Here is an 18484-nt window from a genome sequence, read left to right as displayed (position 1 = left end):
AAACGACCGCGACGTAGTGCCTATAAAGAATTCCCAAGACTATCGATACTATTGTTGTCGTTTGCTAGTGTTGCTTGCTGCGCCTATCGACTGAGCAGGCAATATATCGAAGTATCGTGTGTATCGAAATGTCTATTGACTGTTGGCGCGAATTTAAACGATTTAAATTGTTGTTGTTCAATGTGCTGTCTTTTTATATTTTGATTACTTATACAATTTAATAACAACAAATATATAAAATATAAAAACGAAAAAGATTGCGTTTGTTTATCATTGTAATACAAATGATAAGCGAAAAGTTCTATATTAAAATGTGTATATATCAAAAATTGGTATAATATGGTTATTATGTTAAGGCAAATTTTGTTTTTTTTTTGTGAAAAAGTGCACTCTTTTCAAAATGGTATCAGACATTTGGATTTGCTTCATAAAGTATTTAGAGTTTCAGTGTAAAATGCATTTACTACGAATATGTACGAGTTTGTAGAGTATAATTACGAGTATAGGTATGTTTTCATTTAGGATTTTCGCATTGAGTATAAAAAGCTTTGGTGTTACTTTTGATATTGTTGTTGGTAGTCCACTCTTATTTGATTGCTTAGACATATTTGATGGTATAAATACAAAAAAAAAACAATATTGGTTTCCACAATTTTCACAATTTGACACGATTTCAAGTTAAGTGCCTAAGTTAAATTAGGTTTTAGGTCGGTTTGTTTGTTCGATTTCCACTCAGAATACTTTCACTCATTAACTATTTATGCAGCAATTAAGTGCAATTATCTTAAGCAACGCATGCAAATTCAATTGAAACCATAACAAACAATAATTGCTGTTCGGAATAGCGATTTTTGAATACCCTTCCTCGCATAATTCTATAATTATAATTCACAATTCAATTTTCGGGCGATTTTTCGAGAATGTGACCAGAATTTCGACAAGCCTTTGGTAAATCTATGCATTTTCTAATTTCTATGCATTCTATATCTATGTTTTAGTAGTTCGATTGTGGTAAGTTGTTGTCAAAAGTAGTATTTGGAAAAACCAAAACAATTTTCTATTAAATCACTCAATTGTTGACCTCCCGTTATATTACATTACATTTGTATAATAGAAAAATCTGGCCGATTTCGACAAAAGTACTAATCTGTACAGAACTATGAAACTAATACCAAAAAGGAGCGAAATTTGACTGATCTACAAAATATATATATGGAACACAAATTTGATTGCCAAACTTATATGCTCTCTGTGACTGTTTGCTAAATTAAATCATAAAAAATGCATAAGTTGCCTGCTGGAATCAGCTAATGCCCTACTCCCTCACACACACACACTCACACACACACATATACAACTATACACTACACTACACTACACAATCTAGCATTTGAGTTGAGTTTTCAGTGCTCCTCAGGCTGGGCTACCGTTTTGTTCCTTTGTCGTCGCTGCTGGGAGCTGGCGATGCGTTTTTTTAACATTTGAAATGTTTGCTGCATGCTGCTCATCTGGTAGCGTATTGAAGTGCTGACGTCACGCTGCAACTGCTGCACCTCCTGTATGTCCTTGCGCAGATTCTGATATTCGTGCGTTACCTCGGTCATGGACTCGAGCAGCTCCATCACCTCCATGTCATCCATTTCCTCCATTGCCGTTCGATCCAAGCTACGCTCCACGGCATGCAGCTTGTGGGTCATCGTATAAAGCTGCGTGCCAGCATTGGCCACCTAAATTCAAGAAAAAAAATCAGCCAACTTGCCAATTTCCTTTCAGTTAAGTACATAGACTTTTCTTGCTTACCGATTTTTCCAGGGCACTAATATCCTGATAGCCCGACATATCCATATTGTGCTCCCTGTCCTATTGGCTTCGCATTTCTTTTTATATATATGTATGTATGTGTATAAATATATATAAATATATATGCGTGTTTTTTAAGTGGGGTCAAGAACGAAAACAACTCTGAACTGTTAACTTTTATAAACTGATTTGCAAAGCTGCGTAATTTTTATAGCCAAATATTATTTATCGTCCTGCGTAGCCGAGACGCACAACTGCGAAGCAAAACCCGCAATGTTGGCGAATCCTGAGGACCGCTCGTCTATTTATATACTCACACAAGGACTTCCTCATACACACAAACACACACACACACACACGTACATGGAATTTCTCTTCCGCTTGCAAATGGACGAGAGCAACAACGAAGTCGCAGCTGCGAGCAACCTATTGAATGTCAACGCGTATAAAAGGAACGCAAGTTCAAGTGGCGAGCCTCGGCTGGAATACTCTTGCTACATAGAAATAAGTTCGCTAGATTTTCACAAATAAAATACCAATCACCTAAAATAGGTTCAAAGAAACAAATTATGCTACTGAGGGAAACTAAACTTTTTCCAGTAAATTTCAGCAAATGCCAAGGATTTCCGGTAAATATTTTCATATGGCTATCAAAAATGATATATAAAAAGAAGGAGATTCTAATTTGCACGCGGAGAGCCTTTTTTAAACGAATGATAAAGCTATTATGCCCGGAAGTGTAAGGGATGACGCAAACTCACCACCAATCTGTCCTCCTGTCTGTCCGCGTTTTCCGGTGAATGGCAACTTTGAGCAGTGAAAGTATTTTAATTATGATTGTGTACACATGTTGACCAGGAAGCGGAAGCCGGCTGAAAAGTTTCTTTTTTACCCGGTCGACAATGTGTGGCAGTTTCTTTTTTCCATTCATGCATTACATTTTCAATTTGCCTCATTTCACATTTCTCATTTGTCACATAAATTGAAAGCAAGTATTTTCCTGGAAAATAGGGAGCTACACTCTGCCTGAATGGATGAGCACGGAGCCGGTGGCGGACAGGCTGATAAGGATACAGAAGGTGACATTTTGCCGCGCTTCAAGGGATTGCCAAATATCGTCGAGGGCGTCAATGATATCTATGCGCATTTGGTGCAACGCCATGTTCAAAACTATCCCCCCGATGGCAGCTTTACGAAATGGGTAGACCCGCAAATAATCATACTATTCGAGACGGGCAATATTAATCAGGTGATTGAAGCGGCTGTCAGGGATCTTAAGCATCCCATTGGCACGGGCCTTGTGGCCAGCATACTGGTGCAGGAGCCATTGAGTCAGACATTGATATACAAAATCCGTGCCCGAATGGAGCTGATGGATGAGCGCATTGCTGCACATCCAAATTTTTTGAACACACTGAAAATGATTGAGCGAATGAATTGCAAGACTATCAAAATTGAGGAATATGATCCGGCGGATAAGCAAAAGCTATATGGTCGAATGAAACCGAGATCACCAATTGTCGTTTTGGACTTTCCACAAATCTATTTTGGCAACAAGCCATCGGCTGTTATAACGATAAATACGTTTCGGAATTTAAAAGAAGCCGTTAAGCTTTGTCGTCGAGAGGGTCTCGAGTTCGATACGGTTTCCGTGTGGACAAGCAAATTAACGGAGGGCTATGATCTGCTCTATGGTCTCTCAAGATACCCAAATTTCAGATTCAATTGTATAAATGTGCCCTTCAAGGCCCATGCCATGGTAACGATCAAAAACGGGTATCACTATGAAGTGATTGCAGTTGACGGCGAGTTGAAGACCATTGTTTTTCCACTACAAGACGACTCCTAACTAGCTCCCAACTACAAATATGCTGTGTACATTTTCAAAATCGAATTAAAAAAAGACAATTATTTGTGGTTAGTAATAAAAGTCAAATTGATCAAACTTTGCAACAGTTTAAATAAACATTTAGCTCGGCAATAATGGCATTTTTAGTACTTTTTCCATAAGTAACTCGAAATGTTGGCGGTTGGTCGATTAAACAGTGACTCAATCCGATATATCGATTAAGTGAGTCAAGTCGAGTCAGTTCTAGTCGAGTCATTCATCGCTTATTTGGCATTTACTATTTCCACATGTGGTACAAATGTACCAAAAACTGATCCTTGTTTAAGTTTAGATTTGTATTTACATAGACATATACATATACCTTCTGATCCCTTAAGTCCCGGCGCAAAATTGCAGATCAAACAACCGATTCTGAGCATTTAAGTCACTCAATCAATTTTCTATCGTTTTTCTCATAAGAATCAAGATTTAAAAAAAAAACAATTGGATTTATGTAATATTGATGTTTTATAAATATGCATTTATTATATTATTAATTTGTTTTGCAGGTTTTGTTTTTATTCATTTTTGGCAACATGTTAACAAAAATATTTTGTTAAGATAAACATGTATGTATATGGTATTAATATCGTGTAAGATGTGTGTATTGAATGGAATGCTTGGGTTATATTCATGTTAAATATGTATTTTCATTTTGGTGGGTTTTCATAATGCGGGCTTTAATTGTTTTTGCAGTTGCTTGACAGTTACCGTTGTGCATTTGATATGGTTAGTTTAATTTTAGTTTTAGCGAGTTTGTTTTTTTTTTTTTGATACTTTCACTGCAAACGTTCCATTAGAGATACTACATATATATATATATATATATAGTATTATGTTGTTGGCTGTATTTGTGGATAAGCATTGTGGAATGTGTTGTGGTTGTGGTTGTGTGCTGTACCAGCGAGTAAATGGACGACTCTATGAGTACCGATCTAAATATATAAGTACATACGTACATACATACATACATACATACATACATACATACATACATACGTACATACATACACGGCTATGAAAAGGATCAAGGATCTTATCGTATTGCAATAATGCTGCTCCTGCTGCCTCACAAACCAATTGAATTTTGTATTGTATGTTTTTTCGCTCATATTTAGTTGTTTTATTGTTTACAAAAATTGTAAATGCATTTTTTGTTTGCTTCTGATTTACACTCAGTTGTAAAATAATTTTCACAAAATGGGGGCTTTGTTGTTGTTGTTTTTTGTTGTTTTTTTGGAAATATTCAATTACTACTTTTTGCCTGCCTTCGTCGCATATGCAAATGTGTACAATGTACAGTTAAATATATTCATTTTTTTTTTTTTGTTTGTTTTCCATTAATAATTAGATTATATACATTTAAGGGTATACAAATAAAAAAAAAGTTTGTTTATAATTAAGCAACAAATACAAGCGTACAACAATAAATTAATTAACTTTTGCCGTTACTTGGGGGTTCTTTCCCATCTTTACTTCTTTTCAATGTATTTTATAGTGTATTTATATACATATATATATATATATATATATATATATATATATATGGTATATATATATATGTTTGTGTATATATATATATATAGTAAATAGGTAAGCATATAGTATGTAGATAGTTTTAGTTGCATATTGATTACTTTACTTTCAAGTTTGCCGCTTTCTGTGCGTCTCGTTCGCCAACACGTTAACATTGTATCTGTTTTCCTTTTTTCTTTTGAATACAATATATATATATATATATATATATATTGCTTGGAGCTGTAGCTATGATTCGTAACGATTTCCTTTGTTGTTTGTTTGTTTTGTTTGCTGTTGTTATTGGTTGCAGTACATTACTAAAGTAAACTGGTGGCTTTTATGGCTTAGACTTAACACTTCACATAAGGCTTACGACTACAGTTAAAATTAAAAATAAGAATAAGCAATATGTATATATAGATATATATATGTATGCACATATACATACATATTTATATCCACTTATGAATTAGTTTTATTTGCGCCGCTGTTGCGTTTTCCTCTCTCAGTTTCAGTTTCAGTTTTATACAATTTTACAGTTGCGAATTTTGGATGGCGCTCTATGAACTACACATGTAGAGCCCTAGGCTAATGCGACTTACACAACTAGGCTAAACGCAGTTATGGGGAAAGAGTGTGTGTGTGTGTGTGTGTGTGTATGTGCTCTGTGGAGAGGGAATTGTGTGGAGCGGCAAACAGCTATGCTATGTGGTATGCTCTAGTGGTATGGCTTTAGATGCTCCACATAATTCGCGGGTATCAGACCCGTCTTGCCATTCAGCGTGCCCTGCAGCCAGCCCGGCTCGTGTGAGAAGCGCACTGCAATTGTGAACGAGACATTAATAAGCATATTGAAACAATCAATCAATCAATCAGTGTGTGTGTGTGTGTGTGTGGCACACTTACCATTTGTTATTATCTGATTTGGCTCAAAGGATAGCTCGCCCTCGCTTTCGCCCATGCAGGCATATAAAGTGCGGACGCGTCTGCAATGAAAAGACAACAAATCAGTATCAATCTGAGCATAAATCAATCAATCAATCAATCACATGTTGTGAGCAGTTAAATCATACAAAAATAAACATATATATTTATATATATATATATATATAGTTGATCGATTCATTGTCACTTAATTGCTTGTTACTTACGCCGTGCCCGCGGATAGATCCCGCTTGATTTGGGTGATGTCGCGATTGCGATGCATTTTGGTTGGGGCATAGTCGGCGCTCTCGTTGGTGGAGCCACTGCCGCTGAGGCTGCCCAGGCCGCCAGTGCCGCCGATCATCGATGGCGCCGCGGTGGCCGTAACAATATCATCACAGGTGGACCCAAGCAGCGTGGACAGTGACGATGCCTGCGATGTGATTGGCGGATAATCGATCGAGCTGCGAGCGTTTAACATTCGCGTCACATTTGCACTGCTGCCGCCACTTATTAGGCCAGCGCCGCCAACACCACCACCACCCCCACCACCGCCACCAACTCCACCACCACCACCACCACCTCCAGCACCAACAGCAGCCCCACCACCACCGGCACCCAGGCCATTGTTGGAGGAGAGTGAATCGCAGACGCTCTCATTGGAGCTGGATGTGGAAGCGGCTGCCACCGGAGAATAATGCTTAGCCTGGCCATAGCCATAGGGGCTGCGCTGCACAGGCGGATGCTGTTGTGGGCCGCTCGCAGAAACGGCGCTGCTGCTGCCCGATGTGTGCAGCTGGCGCTCCTTGCGCATGGCAGCCGTGGGCGGGGATACATTGTTCAAACTGAGGCGATTGCTGCTGGCATTCGTATAGATGTGGCTGCTTGAGGCAGACTGTGCCACCGGCGTTGCCGTGGCCATTAGAAAATCTGCATGCCGCAGATTGCTGCTCGCCGTTGCCGGCGTTGCATGATGGGCCTGCAATACGGCGCCACCATTTGTGTTTGTGCCGGTGCCATTGCCACTGCCACTGCCGCCGCCACCACCACCACCGCTGCCACCGCCCAGTATGCCATAAACAGCAGCTGCCGCATCTGTGTCAGCTCCAGTGCGACGTCCACTGATGTCGCTCTGCGTCATCGCGTGCAGGTTCTTCATGCTGCCCATTTGAACGGGCCGAGCACCGTTAGTCGCATGCGATAGCACTGTCAAGGTGGCGCCACCATTTGTGCTGCTATTGGTGGCACCAGCGCTACCACCACCCGGTGGTGTGCTGCTGCTTGCGCTGGCTGGCCCATGCGCATAGATCATGCCATTTGGAATATTCTGCAAGCTGGATGAGATGGTCGACTCCGGGTAAGTGGATTTCGTCAATACGCGGTACACCTTCTGTTGCGGCGAATACATTGAGCTGCGGCCGACACTGCCACCGCCACCGCCACCCGTCGAGGCAGCCTTGCCCACCTGGGAGGCGCGTGGCATTCTCGTCGGCGGACTAGTGCTGCTGGGATGCAGATTAGCAGCGGTGACAGCCGCATTCACTGCCGCCGCCACGCCGCTGCTGGGATCATTCTTGAAGATGCGCTCATAGTTCTCGATGAGTATGTTAATGACAATGTTGTTGAACTTGATGTCCAGTATGGCGGCAACCGTCTCCTCCAGCGGACGCAACAGTGTTGGCCCAAACACCACACCCAAATTGAACACAGACATTTTGTTCTTCTCGTACTTGCGCGAGACTCTGCAAAACGTTGAAAGTGATTATGATTCAAAAAATTACAATAATGCTCTATAAAAGGTGTCGATCTTCGATTGGAGATCGAATCGAGATACTCTGCACAGAGAGACAGACAGACAGACAGACAGACAGAGAGACAGGGCCAACACTCACTCAGTCAAATGCCTGATGACCATGTCCAGCATTTCAAAGTTTGGCTGCGGCAGTTTGTAGACCAACTTGTGCACCTCGTTGACGCGCTGATTGAGGCTCTCTTTCTCTGTGAGGAGGAGCAGGCAGTAATTGATATTGGTTAGCTTAACTCAGAGAATTGTGTTGTGGTTTGTGGACTTACTGGCTGCCTCGATGAAGCCGCTGTGATAGTGATAGGTCATCAGCGGCTCGTTTAGATTGCGCAGATACATTTTGAGGGCGCTGGCAATGGTGTTGCTCTCCATGAGATCCCGATACTTGTCATCGGTGAAGACATCCTCCGTTTCCTTGCGCTCCATGCCAAGCGAAAGCAGTTTGTTGATTTTGGTGCCGACGCCGCTCTTGCGATAAATGCCCTCATCCTCGAGACCGCGACCCTCCAATATTTGTATACAGCGGCGCACAAACATGAAGCCAGTCTCATCCAATTGATAGGCCTCATTGGCCTTCATTTTGCCCGGCACCAGATACGTCTGTAATGATTGATTGATTGATGATGTTTAGTTATTGTATTGTATGTATTTATTCGATGCTTACCGGCTCCGTGCCATCCATGGCGCTCAGCCAGGAGCGATGATCCTTCTCGCTAAGCGCCTGAAATGTGTAGACAATGCCCGGCTTCTCCTTGAACGTCAGATCGAAACAGAATCTCTTCTCGAACTCGGAGGCGCGACGCTGGCATGAGAATAATGTTAGCTTCTCGTCCTCACGGGCCTCGGGTCGCGTGAAACTGTGATTCATCTGATTGAACTGGAGCATTGTGAACTCGCGCTTTTGTTTCTTGAATGTGCAATAGTATTTCGTCCATGTTGCTTTGAAAGGCTCTAAAAGTGAGATTTTCAGAAGGGAACCTAAGAATTCGGTTTGCAGTTGACAGGCAGGTTGGTTGGTTTGGTTTGGTTTGGTTGATTTGGTTGGTTGGAGATCAGTGTTGTGGTATTTTTTTTTTTTTTGATTGTGGATGGATTGGTTGGTTGGTGGTATTTGTAGTTTGGCAGTTTAGCAGTTTAGCAGTTTGGGTGGTTCAATTTGGTTGCACAGTCACATGTTGCAGTTGACACCAAAAGCACACGGTAGATATCACAGAATTGCCCAAATACGAAGTAGATATTATGTTTTTTCGATTTGTTTTTTGATATTTTTTATTTATTTTTGTTAGGACGGGATAGAGAAATAGATAAAAAACAAAAATACACACAATAAGAGCGGACCCATCAAAATATTGGCAATGTGTTAGTGCAGGAAAAATGTGTGAAAAGTGTATTTTTTTATATTAATTTTTTGGTTTTTTTTGATGTATATAGAGATAGTTTTGATAGTTTTGACAGTTGGGTGAACGTGGAGAGAGCAAAACATTCAACGTTAGATTTGAGTAAGCATCAAGCATAAGACAACATTCATTTAGACAACATTTAATAGACACTAGGCTAATATCCCATTGGCAATGAGCTAGCTGGTGAGCAGTGTGTGTGATCAATGAACAAACATTCTTAGATATTTGATGAAAATGAATCTGTTGGCTTCATTTATATGCTGTTTGTCATTGCCAATGAATTAATCTATTGTCACGATCATCTGGTTAACACAAATCATCCACACACACACACACACACAAACTTACTCTTTTCCATCAAAAACAGATAGCCACGTTTGGTGAAAATCTCCTCGGACTTCTGGAATTGTCGAAACAAAACAATTATTATTACTAATATTCGCATTGAAATTGTTATATATATATATTCATTTGTTAGATATATTTACCGTACGCTTTTCCATGTACTTGGTCTTTAGTTCGGTGACCTTTTCGCGAGCTTCCTCAAAATTTTCACGAGTCTGTTGTTGTGGCGGACAAACAAACAAAAGCAAAAAGAAAATAGTAAAAATGAAATGAATTAAATTAATCGAATAATGATTTACCTTTTGGACCTTATGCCTCAGATCCTGCAGATAGTCGCGATGATCCTCGGCCTGCTCGTGCGCGGTGTGATAGAAAACTAGCCAGCCGGATATAAAAGCCAAGAGTATCTCAACAAACTCAAACTTGATGCGCTCCTGCACCTCCTGGATGCGCAGTACATAGCTCAGCGACTCCTGTATGTATTCCCGCTCATGCATGCCCAAACTTGCATCGGCCTGCATGCGACAAACGATTTGGCAAAATGCCATCAATAATATATAATAATGTACGCCAAATCACTTGTTACACAGATGTATCTATATATATATATATATATAGATATATATATATGTGTGTTTATGTGGCTATGAACTATATAATTGGTAATGCTGCAGGCTGACCTTTGGCCATGTTTATGTGCAGAGGAGTTCACCTACGCGCTGCCAAACAAACACAACCCCAACCAGCACACACACACACACACACACACATGCACACATGAGATACGCATGTATATACATACATACATACGCTGGTCAAACATTTCACCTGCTAAAATTCAAACAAACAACAAGTGCAAAAAATGGCGCTCCAAATGTGCGCTTTACTCGCTTTTAGCATTTTGCAGCACTCTGATTTAATCTATATATATCTATATATATATGGGCAAGTGCGTACAGCTTCGATTTATATATATATATATATATATGTGTGTGTGTGTGTGTGTGGGAGTGCGTGCAGCTTCGATTTAGTTGAACTTTGATATTTTGTATGCAGCCTGCGGCACATTAATGCAATGCTTCAATGCAACCTGAATCTGCAATTAATGTTATATATATATACAGATATATATATATATATACATATATTATCAAATTGATTTAATTTATATGATATTTTAATCTATATATTTCATTTAGCTGCATGACCAAATTGAATTTGTTTTAAGCCTCTCGTTTTGGCCAAGATGGCAATGCTGTCAGCTTGTCATGCTGCCCAAGCTTGTGGTTAACCAAAAGTGACTCCTTGAGCTGTGTGAGCTCCACACAAACACCTGTTAGTGGCAAACACACACACACACACACACACACAAATTTTGATAAGATGTTGGGCTTACCGCAAATGCAAATTGCTGGCGCGCAATGCATTTTATCCATTTTTGTATTTGTTTAAAACTGTTTGCTGCACTGCCAAATATATCTCTAACTCACACGACAACAACAACAACAGCAACTGAACGTGCTTGGAGTGCCCCAAATATTGGGCAAAGGTGGTCACAGCAAGGGGCGGGGGGAGGTGGAGGTGGAGGCGGGAGGCGACGAGTCGCCTTGAAGCACTCGCTTGTGTTTTTCGGGAGCTGCGAATTTTTTATAGCATGCTTTTAGGCGGACACTCAAATTGATTCACTTTTGGCCTTTATTTTGCTTGCTGCTCAGCACTAATTTAAGCGTAAGCCCGTAATTGTTTTTAATTAATTAATTAAGCCTTTGATTGTTTTGATTTTTGGTTAATCTGTTGTTGGCGCTGCTGCTGCTGCTGCTGCGTGGCGATTAAATTTAGTTTTTAGTTGTGCTGCACGCATTTTTGACATTTGCTAAACACGCACACACACGCACACACACACACGCACACACACGCACACCAACAACACACCCGCACACACGCACACACGCACACACACAACACACACTTACAGGGGAAGCTGAGCGTGTGTTGCGCACACGAAAATGCTGCGCAAATTTGTTTGGCTACTGTTGTTGTTGCTTCTGCTGCTGCTGCTGCTGTTGAGCATTTCGCATTTGGTTGCCAAACACAAAAAATAAGGACAAGGCCGCAACGGGAACGAAGATAGCCGCTCCAGCTCCAGCTCCGGCTCCGGCTCCGTCTCCATTCCCAGCAGCACAAACAACAACAGTGGCAGCTGTGTCCCCAAAGTGACTCTGAGTCTGAGTCCGAGTCCGAGTCTGAGTCTGAGAGAGCGCCTGCGCTTTTCCCAGCTGCACTTTATACCCACTTTGGGATGCTAGCAGCGGGTTTAATACGCTTCTATCTGGAGCATATTTGAATAAAGGATTCCTTATTGGAATATATACCAAATTGGCAATAAATTCGTCAAATATTTCAATTGTTTTGCGAGCAAGTCAGTTGGCAGTTGGCTGGGCGGGTTAAGTTACTTACAGGAAATTACTTTGTTACCAAAAATGCACATAACAAATGTGCAACCTGAGCAACGAAGCAACATTTGTGCAACACTCGTCGGGCACTTGATGAAGTGGCCAATTACATGCCAAGTGTTGCGAGTGCTGTGCTTCCTGCCAAACGCCGTGGTAATTGCAACAAACGACTTTTAAGGGTCGTTTGTGTCAACAATAACAAACAGCTACTGTCACACACACACAGATACACACACACACACACACACGCACACACACACCACACACACACAACAGCTGCACAAACCTTACATGTAGCATACTTTCGAGTGGGCGCTCTCGCTGTCTCTCTCTCTCGCTCTCTCTCTCTCTACTCTCGTCTCTCTCTCTCTCTCTCTCTGTCTCCTCTCTCCTCTCTCTTCTCTCCTCTCCCTCTCTCCCTTCTCTCCTCTCATGCACAACGCTCTCTTGGGCTATACTTGCCTGAAAACTTACAAAAGCTTTGTGAGTTCAGCAAGTTATCGAACTATCGATTATTGTGCACTTATCGAATTATGTGTTTTAATACGCATTTATTCATAAAGCATGCGGATGTACAGTTAGCTGTACAGTACAGTTACAGTTAGCAAAGGCAATCATTTCATTTTTATTGTTTCTTTTCAATGTTTGCAAAAACAAATAAATCGATAGATTTATGATAGATATCGAAAGCAAACTATCGCCGCATGTTGTGCTTAAAAGCTATTCTGTTTCAAATAGCTTTACAGGTATATGAGTATATATCTATACATATATATATATATAGATATGTGGGTGGAAACCATCCTGAAACCCACATCAGGAGAAGCGCATCGCTTGAATTATTTGCGTGGGCCAAAACTTTTTGTTGTCGGCCATATTTTGGCGGCCGGCAATTCAAGCGAGGCCGCTACTAAATATAGATGATGGCTTTCATTGTTGTTGCACATACAGATACACAGATACAGATAAAGATACACAGATACATATACAGAAACAGATACAGATACAAATAGAAATAGAATGGATATAAGAAAATGTATCCTCGCTGGTGGGCGTATTATTAGCATGCGCCCAATGTTTACCATCAGATGCTGCCATGGACCCATAAAAAGGCACCCTTAAAGCCCACACATCTTCCATCCCCCTCCTCCACATACAACATTAATTTTCGTTTCATTTTGCGTGGTTGGCAAAATGGAAATTGTGCTTTTGATGCTTGCACCTGCAGCACTTTAAGAAAATTGTATTTTATTTGGAAAAAATGACTTCAACCCAACCCTCAACGGGTGCCAAGCCAAAGCGTATTTTCACACCCTGCCTGGGTTAGCTGGCTAACGATTGAATAAAAGCCGGCAAGCCAAGAAAACTGCAACAGTGAAATTTGATAAGGCACAGCTAAGCCAAGATGATTTCCATTCCCGTTCTCAGGCCAAGTGCACAAACTGACATCCTTAGCTCAATGGGTGGGGCACAACATTGAAAAGGGTTTTTTTTTCCTAAATGCAGTAATCTTTAAATCTGAAAAATTAACGCAACTTATCACATATAGTTGTGGCATTAAAAATTAAAAATTGTTTTTGAGTTCATCTGCAGTCGGAATCAGAAGTTTGTCCACGAATTTCAGAGATTTGTCAAGCCATAATCCGAAAAGCTCATAAATAACTGTAAGCCTGTGGAGCTGTCGCTGTAGCTGGCTCAGTCAATAGCCCATAATAGGATTTGCTGTACATACTGAACCCATCTTGGCCAACTTGGAAGCGGACGAAGTGCTCAAATGCAAAAGCAGCCACGGAAAACAACGCAGCTTAAAGGGAAAAAACAATGAGATGCGCCTTGCCTGCCTGCCAGTTGTGCTACAGATTAGGGGTGGTCTTGCAGGTGGGTGGTTAGGGGTGTGTTGCAACAGCCACAACGACAACGACAACGACGCGTGACTGATAACAAATTGTGGTGATTATGCTGGCCAAGTCTGGATGGAAACAATGGGCCCAGGATATGGAAAGGAAAAAGAAACAGGTACATGTGTCTGGCCAGCTTCGAGGCATAAGACTGGTTGGGGTGGGGTTGGGGGACAAGCTGCGTGACACGCATGCCAATGAATGTAGAAAATCAATAGTACACAGCTTGTCGCCAATTGCAGCACAGAGAGCACAACCATCAACCATCAACCACCAACCTTCAACATTCAGCCTTTAACCTCGAACCAACGAACAACTCCAACTCGGAAATAACTCAAATGCCAACTGCAGCCATTTATTGGTTGTGATGTGCAAGCCTGGTCAAATTGTTGGCCATCAAATGATGGCCGGCAATTGGGCAGCCGACAAGACATTTGATTGATTTCAGTTTCAGTTTCAGTTAGTTGCTTTACCCCTTTTGTTGTTGTTGTTGTGGGGCACGTTAGGCGCACATTAGGCCTATAAATTCTTGATGAGCCAGGGAAATGCCCACTACAACTCGTATCGGTCAGTCCATAAATGTGGTTTGCATTATTGATAATGTGGCATTGCTGGCCGCCTTCACATCATCTTCGATGTGATTAAATACAAATTGATTTATTGATGTGCGTCCAATGACAATGAAGGACTTCAATCTTTCCAACTTGATAAGCAAGCATTTCATTTGGCTACTTAACTCGTGTGGCATCCACAACTGCTCATTAGCATCGATATATTGATTTGATTTGATTGAAATCGTGTGCAGAACAAGGTGCTTTATAAAAGTAGAAAATTAAGAGAAATTAGCAAGAGAGCAGTTCATCTTATTATTCCTCTACGAAATGCATTCAAAGGCAAATAAAATAAATCTTTTTGTTAATTGAAGTGAATTGAAAATGAATCAGCAGCTGCCGTGAATCAACTCAAATATCTTTTCATGAATAATGCAGAATATGGCATACACCAAAAATCAACGACCCAATTCCGAATCCGAATCCGAATCCAATTCCAATTCCGATTGCGATTCCGATTGCGATTGCATCTGGCCACCTTTTCCAGGAACACGTGCCAATTGGCCGGCAATTACATTGATATGCAATAATTAGCTGCCGGCCAGATTCTCGGATGCCGTCAATGCCACCGGCTGCGTGTGGCGCTAGTTGGCGGTAGTAGTTGGTTTGTGGCAGTAGCAAGTAGTTCATATCATGGAATTGGCTACACTGGGCTCAATTGGATCAATGCATTCATCATTCGTTTACACAGTCAACACGGGGTGGCCGTCATGTTTACATACATTGGCCGCATTCCGTGTGCGTGCGGTGTTGCAAGCGAGGGGCAATAATTTAACAATGTTTACGTTGCCGCTTGTGGCATGGGACCACATCATTGGAAAGCTCAAAAGCAACTTACGGCTGGACCAGATCGCATCGAATTGGCGGCCAAACGACAGACACAACCACACAGCCAGCTACAGTTTACACACACACACACACATAATACACACACACGCCTACCCTTTACCACCCCAAAGAAAAGGTCAGTGACACTTGACCCTGCCAGTCCTGAATGCAATTAAAATGATTACATTTTATTTTTCAAATTTTAAATTGCTGATTAATTTTGCCAATGCTTGGCTAATGCGCAGCTTCCAAGTAATTGTGGCTCAGAGGACTTAGAGCACTCAGAGCAGTTCATGTTCAGTTCGCCTCTTTATAGACTGGAAAATGCATGACCGGAAACGTGTTGGCCACAAAATGGCGTCTCAGTGCGCGCATTTCTGTGGCCTGTGGCAACATGTAACAGCCATTCGGGCTGGACCAGGCGCAGGACAGGTCAGGCACGTTACGTTACGGACGTGGCCAATATTTGGCAAGCAAAACTTTTCTATTATGCATGTACATACATACATATACATCTATACATATATATATATATATGCCCCCCTATATATATGTATGTATATGGCGCGTATAGCAACGCAAACGACGCCCACACACACATGCCAAACAGGAAGACATTATGCATATATATATATATATATATCTGTATATATATCTGTATATATATCTGTATATATGCTGTGCCAGTTAGAGCAACCGCAAAAGTCCGGGCCAACAACAGTCAGCCCGGGTAGCCAAGCCGAGTAAATAGTAGTAAATGCAACGCTTGCATGCCACCATTTTTTGTTTCTATGTATTAGTTGCGCTGTACAGTGGAGACTGCCCATGTTGTAAATTATATACACAGTCTGTAGCTACTTTGCTGTTTGAATTTATTAAGCATTTAGTGTAAGTAATATGCCACAAATAAAGTCTCAGCTCGATTTGCATTCTTGTTGAAAGGTTTTTCAAATTTCAAACTGCATGCAATCGATTCGTTACTGAATTGAATGCTTCAAGGGTTCTTTCTGGCGAGTGTACACTGTACAGCCTAATACTGATGCAATTTGACGTAGGTCATGGAACTTTGAAACGCTTTTTTCCCCAATAGAAGAAGTCTTCTATGTATATATGGATTTGTGCAGGCAACGAAAAATAGCTTCTGGGCGCCAAACAAGGATGGGGCGGGGCCGTGGATTGGGTGTTGCATTTGGGGTGTGCACTGAAGCCATGACTTGTGCTTGTGCTTGTGCTTGCAGATGGACACGCTAGGATCAAGTGCAGACTGGGTGGTGGGCGATGAGTTTTACATTTTTTGGGCATAGTAGAAAATTCAGTAGAAAATTACGTAAACCAAAATAAAAATGTTGCACGCTGAGCGCAATTTGATTGCATTTGTCTGTGCTGGCAGTGCTGGCTGTGCTGGCTGTGCTGGCTCTGCTGGCTGGCTGGCTGTGCTGGCAGTTACCCAACCCAACTGAATATATGATTGCGATTTGGGAGTTCAAGTTGAGGCTTACCTCTTGTATCGTGTTTTCTGGCTTTTTGGTTGACATGTTTAAGAAGCGCTCCTGCGATTGACAGAACTTCTCAGTCTTCTTGTCAAACTTCTTTTTGTTCTCCTTGACGCCGCCGATTTGTTTCTTGCGAAAGTCCTCCAGCGATTCAATAATATGCTTATCCGCAAGAGTTAACTGCATATGAAAATTGTATATATATTTTATCATCTTTTTTTTTATATTTTTATTACTATTATTTGCATTTTACCATTTTCTCGCGTTCATCCTCAATGGTGCCAATGATGGCACCGAAGCGTTTTAAGCTCTCACAGATGACATTCTCGTCATCGGTCTGGGCGGTGCCAATGCACTCAAAATTAAAATCATTTAGCAGAATGGCCAACTGTTTCATCCGAGTGGAGAGTACTGCAAGTAAAATTCAAATCAAATAATCAATTTCAGAAACTCTGTTAATTTGCAAACCAATTTCCAAATTACACAAAATGCAGTTTATTTTAGTTACTATTTGAATTTATTAAATAATTTTGGACAGTTTCTCAATGCTCAATATGTAATACTAGCGATATATATATATATATATATATATATATATTGTGTGAGCAGTTAGCTTGATCAATGTTTAACAACACATACGTTTTGGGCACCATCCTCTTAATGGCGTTATTCCTTTCCATTGTTCCCTGCCACAACTTTCACTTACATAAATTACACATATTATTTTTAGTCAACGCTTTTGCTGATTGGCCTTATGTGCACTTTCTTTTTTAATCATGCGCAGCAATTGTTTTCACACAATATTATCCTCTTTGCAATATGATCATTAAGGATCTGTGCGATTAGCCAATAATCGTTAACATTAGTCATATGCACACGGTAGAACGAAGAGATTTGCTAGCTAGCTGGCTGGCTGGCTGGGTGGAAAGCAGCCGCAAGTCGTCTCTTTAAGCCACCGCTAAATCCACCGCAAAAACCACAAATGTGTAAAGCCGGGAATGCCAGGTCGTATAGCTTGTCAGCTTTGATGGGTATACAATTTTTAATAGCTTGTCTTTTGATTAAAAGCCATAAAAAAAAGTTTAATAAGCCATAAACTAAATGAGTGGGCCGCCCAGCTCAGAATGGTTGTTGTTGTTGTTGCTTTGCTTTTTTTCTTTTTTTTTTTTGTTGTCTTCTCAATTTTTTCTCTTATTCTTTCTTACGTTTTTTTTTTTTTTGTTTTTTTTTTTTTTGGTTGTTGCTTCTGCTGCCGATTAAAACTTCTAAACTTTCTTTGGAGTTTGTTTTTTTTTTTTCTTCTTTTTTATACGAATTCATTTAGTGTCCGATTTGTAGGTGAAAGTTTTATCGTTCGGAACATTTACACATTTGATGAAAAAAAGCAACACCAAAAACAAAAACCATTTCACGTTAACTCTCAGCCTAGCGAAACATATTTCATGCATATTTATTAGCATTATTATAATTATAACGATTATAATTATGAACCTTTCTGATCGTTTCACATTTCGATTCTTAC

At 40.7% G+C, this 18484-nt stretch overlaps 3 protein-coding genes across 4 annotated transcripts in view; 1 reads left to right on the top strand and 2 right to left on the bottom strand.

The window, feature by feature from the left end:
- Positions 1 to 169: 169 nt before the first annotated feature.
- LOC6565844 lies at positions 170 to 2147 on the bottom strand. Its single transcript, XM_001992451.2, has 2 exons — positions 1801 to 2147; positions 170 to 1727 (listed from the first exon to the last, which is right to left on the bottom strand). The coding sequence occupies exons 1-2, from the start codon at positions 1843 to 1845 to the stop codon at positions 1404 to 1406; spliced, it is 369 nt and encodes a 122-aa protein (XP_001992487.1). The 5' UTR covers positions 1846 to 2147; the 3' UTR covers positions 170 to 1403.
- Positions 2148 to 2783: 636 nt separating this feature from the next.
- Positions 2784 to 3759, top strand: LOC6565700. The gene has a single exon (XM_001992450.3). It carries the CDS (start codon positions 2831 to 2833, stop codon positions 3647 to 3649), a length of 819 nt encoding a protein of 272 aa, XP_001992486.1. The 5' UTR covers positions 2784 to 2830; the 3' UTR covers positions 3650 to 3759.
- Positions 3760 to 5637: 1878 nt separating this feature from the next.
- The window catches only part of LOC6565699 (rho GTPase-activating protein 26), a 48369-nt gene continuing 35522 nt past the window's right edge, over positions 5638 to 18484 (bottom strand). The window contains exons 2-13 of one of the 2 annotated variants that reach the window (XM_032738609.2): positions 17216 to 17373; positions 16969 to 17142; positions 9979 to 10194; positions 9823 to 9894; positions 9683 to 9734; positions 8599 to 8912; positions 8204 to 8534; positions 8023 to 8128; positions 6737 to 7872; positions 6358 to 6646; positions 6113 to 6192; positions 5638 to 6025 (exon numbers count right to left, since the gene is read on the bottom strand). In XM_032738609.2, coding sequence (XP_032594500.1) covers positions 5925 to 6025; positions 6113 to 6192; positions 6358 to 6646; positions 6737 to 7872; positions 8023 to 8128; positions 8204 to 8534; positions 8599 to 8912; positions 9683 to 9734; positions 9823 to 9894; positions 9979 to 10194; positions 16969 to 17142; positions 17216 to 17373 — 3029 coding nt within the window. In that variant the 3' untranslated portion in view covers positions 5638 to 5924. The remainder of the gene's footprint in view (positions 6026 to 6112; positions 6193 to 6357; positions 6647 to 6736; positions 7873 to 8022; positions 8129 to 8203; positions 8535 to 8598; positions 8913 to 9682; positions 9735 to 9822; positions 9895 to 9978; positions 10195 to 16968; positions 17143 to 17215; positions 17374 to 18484) is intronic. The other variant, XM_032738610.2, reaches the window with a different exon arrangement.

This window comes from Drosophila grimshawi, unplaced genomic scaffold (genome assembly GCF_018153295.1).
Source record: "Drosophila grimshawi isolate 15287-2541.00 unplaced genomic scaffold, ASM1815329v1 contig_848, whole genome shotgun sequence".
In the NCBI taxonomy this organism is placed as follows: domain Eukaryota; kingdom Metazoa; phylum Arthropoda; class Insecta; order Diptera; family Drosophilidae; genus Drosophila; species Drosophila grimshawi.
Note: the sequence above shows the minus strand (reverse complement) of the source record. Positions and strands in the feature narration are given on the sequence as shown.